Raw genomic sequence first — 4,380 nt, 5'->3', positions numbered from 1 at the left:
TTGTCCCTATACATTTTCACTATTTTACAGTTAGCATTAATACAAATAGCAATATGATTTATTCTATATGTATACATATTTTTTTAAAGACTAGCTCTTGATGTTCACAAAACATAAAAACGAAATAGCAATGGAAAGAAATGAAAATTAAAATTAACACACATGCGGAGAACATTTAAAACATATTAATGATTTCATTTAAGGTTGAATTTATCAAAGGAATGGTAAAGCAAAACATATACCGAATTGGCCATTATAGCCAATAGCCCTTTATGTATTTTGTAAACGAATTTGTTCGCTTTTTTCTAATCCAGTTTAAATAAGGCGTTGTAAATGTAATGAAACGTTATATCCGACATGACATTTTTTACCTGCATGTGAACCGAACGTATTGTTTTACCTTTATATTGCCCAAATTAGAACGTGTGCTGCGATTTAATTGATCGATGTTGAAATATGTAAGAAATATGTTTATAGTGTTATTTTTGTTGTTATTAATTGAATGTACTAAAATGTATCCACATGGGTAATTGGCCTTTTGGAAATATTGTAAATAAAATCTTGAATCTATGTTGAACTTGGACACACAAGGCTTTGCTCATTGTCCCCTAACGGTTTCACCGGAGGAAACTTATGGTTTGCGTTCTGTGCGTCTGTCAGTCTGTCAGTATGTCTGTCACACTTTTCTGGATCCTGCGATAGCTTTAAAAGTTCTTCATATTTTTTCATGAAACTTAAACATGGATAGATGACAATATGGACATTATACACGTCATTTCATTGTGTTCCTACGTCAAAATTTATGGTAGCTATGGCAACAGATATATATCCCAGTTGAAATATGCGCTAGGGCTGAACAAATAAATTTAGCCGCGTTCTGAGAAAACTGGGCTTAATGCATGTGCGTAAAGTGTCATCCCAGATTAGCCTGTGCAGTTCGCACAGGCTAATCAGGGACGACACTTTCCGCCTTATGTTTTTTTATTTTCAAGGAAATCCCTAGTTACCGAAAATCCAGTTAAGGCGAAAATTGTCGTCCCTGATTAGCCTGTGCGGACTGCACAGGCTAATCTGGGATGACACTTTACGCACATGCATTAAGCCCAGTTTTCTCAGAACGCGTCTCAATTATAGTTGATATTGTATTTAAACAAGGCTATTGTCAAGCAATATAAGTCCCCTACCGGCTCCACAATTGTAAGAAATTCAAGATTTTTTAAAATATATATTTGTTGCCATAGCAATCATTTAATTTATTTAGGAACACAATGAAATGACGTGCATAATGTCCATATTGCCATCTATCCATGTTTAAAGTTTCATGAAAAAATATTTAGAACTTTAAAAGTTATTGCAGGATCCAGAAAACCACCATGTTCAGCAGTATTTCTAGTCTATTTGTTGCCATAGCAACCATAATTTTTGACGTCGGAACGAAATGAAATGACGTGCATAATGTCCATATTGCCATCTATCCATGTTTCAAGTTACATGAAAAAATATTAAGAACTTTAAAAGTTATCGCAGGACCCAGAAACCATCATTTTCAGCAGTATGTCTAGTCTATTTGTTGCCATAGCAACCATAATTTTTTACGTCGGAACGAAATGAAATGACATGCATAATGTCCATATTGCCATCTATCCGTGTTTCAAGTTTCATGAAAAAATATTAAGATCTTTAAAAGTTATCGCAGGATCCAGAAAAACAACCATTTTAAGCAGTATTTCTAGTCTATTTGTTGCCATAGCAATCAGAATTTTGACGTAGGAACGAAATAAAATGACGTGCATAATGTCCATGTTGCCATCTATCCATGTTTCAAGTTTCATGAAAAAATATTAAGACATTCAAAGTTATCGCAGGATCCAGAAAAGTGTGACAGACGGACGGAGACAAAACCATAAGTCCCCTGCGGTGAAACCGGTAGGGGACTAAAAAAACAGTTTGCATTATGACAAATATCTCAGATGTACATCTGATATATTAAAAGGTATTAACCCACTTATGGCTAGTAGACTCTCCCATCCTTCTATATTGGATCAATTTATTTCCAAAATTAGGGATCTCTAGTATATTTATTTCTATATTTAGAATATTTCTTAGTAAAAACACTCTTTTATTAATATTTCGCCCAAACGGGCTTTATCAAAGTTTACAAACACGAATTCACTACATAGTTATAACTGTCGTATACACCAATATTAAAATTGGTGTATACGACAGTTATAACTATGTAGTGAATTCGTGTTTGTAAACTTTGATAAAGCCCGTTTGGGCGAAATATTAATAAAAGAGTGTTTTTACTATGAAATATGTATATCTTTATCCCTACTGGATATAAAACTGAGTAGAATATTTCTTACAAAAATTCCTTTAAGCAAACAGCGCAGACCCTGATGAGACGCCGCATCATGCATAAATGGGTTAAATAAACTGAGTTTCTTCTGTATGTTTAGGCATCGAGGCGATCTGCTCGGGAAAAAATACAAGATAAACCAGAAGTGGCCAGGCTATTCACTTTCCTGCAAGTGTTGACGGCTATTTTCGGATCATTTGCTCATGGCGGAAATGACGTCAGGTAATCAATGTATTTGAATCTGATGATACAGATGAAAATGGTGATAACGATAACGATGGAAGAAAAGATATATGCATTTATAAGCAATACGCATAAGCTGCAGAAGTAGAAGTCGTGACGACATATACTAGTTAACTATTCGAAAAACCAAATAAACAAAACAATTTTTCATGTCCCCCACCACTGTAGTGGGGGACATATTGTTTTTGCCCTTTCTGTTGGTTGGTTGGTTAGTTAGTTTGTGTGTTTGTTTGTTTGCTCCAACTTTAACATTTTGCCATAACTTTTGCAATATTGAAGATAGCAACTTGATATTTGGCATGCATGTGTATCTCACGGACCTGCACATTTTGAGTGGTGAAAGGTCAAGGTCATCCTTCAATGTCAAAGGTCAAATATACAGCTTCCAAGCGGCGCAAAAGGGGACATAGTGTTTATGACAAACACATATCTTGTTTTGGTTTGTTTCTAATCAAACCATCTCCCAGGCGGAAGGTCCTATGGTATTACATTTTGTATTAAGACCATCAAGTGGTTTTATTAGCGAGGTTTTTATGTATTCACTAACTCAGGGTGCATAATTAACGGGGTTTCTCGAGTTCTACACACGGGCTGGACAGAATGTACACATATTTTAGTTTTTCCAAATACATGTATCTCAAGTTATTTATGCCGATATCTTAAGGTATGAGAATAAATCCTTGAATGCGTCTGAATTCGTTGACAAAATTTCACGGTGCGTGAAGCAAAACCGTGTACAATGAACAGAATTTTTGAACAAGAACACATGCTTAACGAATAAAGTAATTCCGACGTATTTCACATTGCCATCAGCAGCTTGAAAATCTGTCTTTTATGCACTAGTAGAAATTCTTTAGAAAAATAACAGTTATTTGAAATAAAGCATCACTTACCGTCGTGTATACATCCATTTACGTTTAATTGGGATCACCGCAAAGTCACGTGACCCTGCCCCCTGTAACTGGCAAACAAGCGTGACAAATGCAAGGATTTTATTTTTATGCGATCGTGCATTATACAGAGTGTATACCATTTTGTATAACTACATTTGACACTTGAACAATCGCGACAAAATTCAAACATTCAAAAGAATTGATTTTAGCGGTGAATAATATTTTTACTACCTACCTTCTGAAAATTCTTTCATTTGTGATTTTTTTGGCCCCTCTTAAAATTTCAGCAATGCTATTGGACCCCTGATAGCCCTATGGATCACGGCCACCACCGGAAGTGCGGCCCAGAAGGCGCCAGTGCCCATCTGGGTCCTGTGTTACGGGGGCGTGGGTATATCGGTGGGGATCTGGGTGTGGGGACGCAGGGTCATGAAAACCATAGGAGAGAATCTCTCCAAGATAACGCCTTCAAGGTTTGTACTTATTTGAACCTCTATTTTTTGTTCGATTGCATCAATAGCTTAAGGCTAATTGAAACGCTCTGGAGTCCGTTTCCGGGTAGAATCCGTACTTGGCTTCTTTTTGTGAGATCTAAAGAACGCTCCCGCAACGGGGATCGAATCCGTTACCTCACAATCGCTAGGCGGACACCTCATCCACTACACAACTGCTTTTGTATTTGCCAATGCTTTATAATAACTATTGCTATAATTATGTTTTCAATATACGGGAAAGTGTAAAATATAAATATGGCATTATAGCTAATTAATACGATACTCTTTCTGTATATTATGCACAGTGAAAAGCGACATATTGCATAGGAAGTTATAGTTAAAGCACGTGCAAATAGAAATAAATTCAATACGATGTGGTTGTTTTTTCCAG

At 36.0% G+C, this 4,380-nt stretch overlaps 1 protein-coding gene across 2 annotated transcripts in view; it reads left to right on the top strand.

The window, feature by feature from the left end:
• The window catches only part of LOC127847695 (sodium-dependent phosphate transporter 1-A-like), a 28,108-nt gene that overhangs the window by 21,460 nt on the left and 2,268 nt on the right, over positions 1-4,380 (top strand). For both annotated transcript variants that reach the window (XM_052379771.1, XM_052379770.1), the window contains 2 exons: positions 2,460-2,581; positions 3,783-3,968. In XM_052379771.1, coding sequence (XP_052235731.1) covers positions 2,460-2,581; positions 3,783-3,968 — 308 coding nt within the window. The remainder of the gene's footprint in view (positions 1-2,459; positions 2,582-3,782; positions 3,969-4,380) is intronic.

Source organism: Dreissena polymorpha, chromosome 10 (genome assembly GCF_020536995.1).
Source record: "Dreissena polymorpha isolate Duluth1 chromosome 10, UMN_Dpol_1.0, whole genome shotgun sequence".
Taxonomy (NCBI): domain Eukaryota; kingdom Metazoa; phylum Mollusca; class Bivalvia; order Myida; family Dreissenidae; genus Dreissena; species Dreissena polymorpha.
This window is presented reverse-complemented; position numbering and strand designations above follow the sequence as displayed.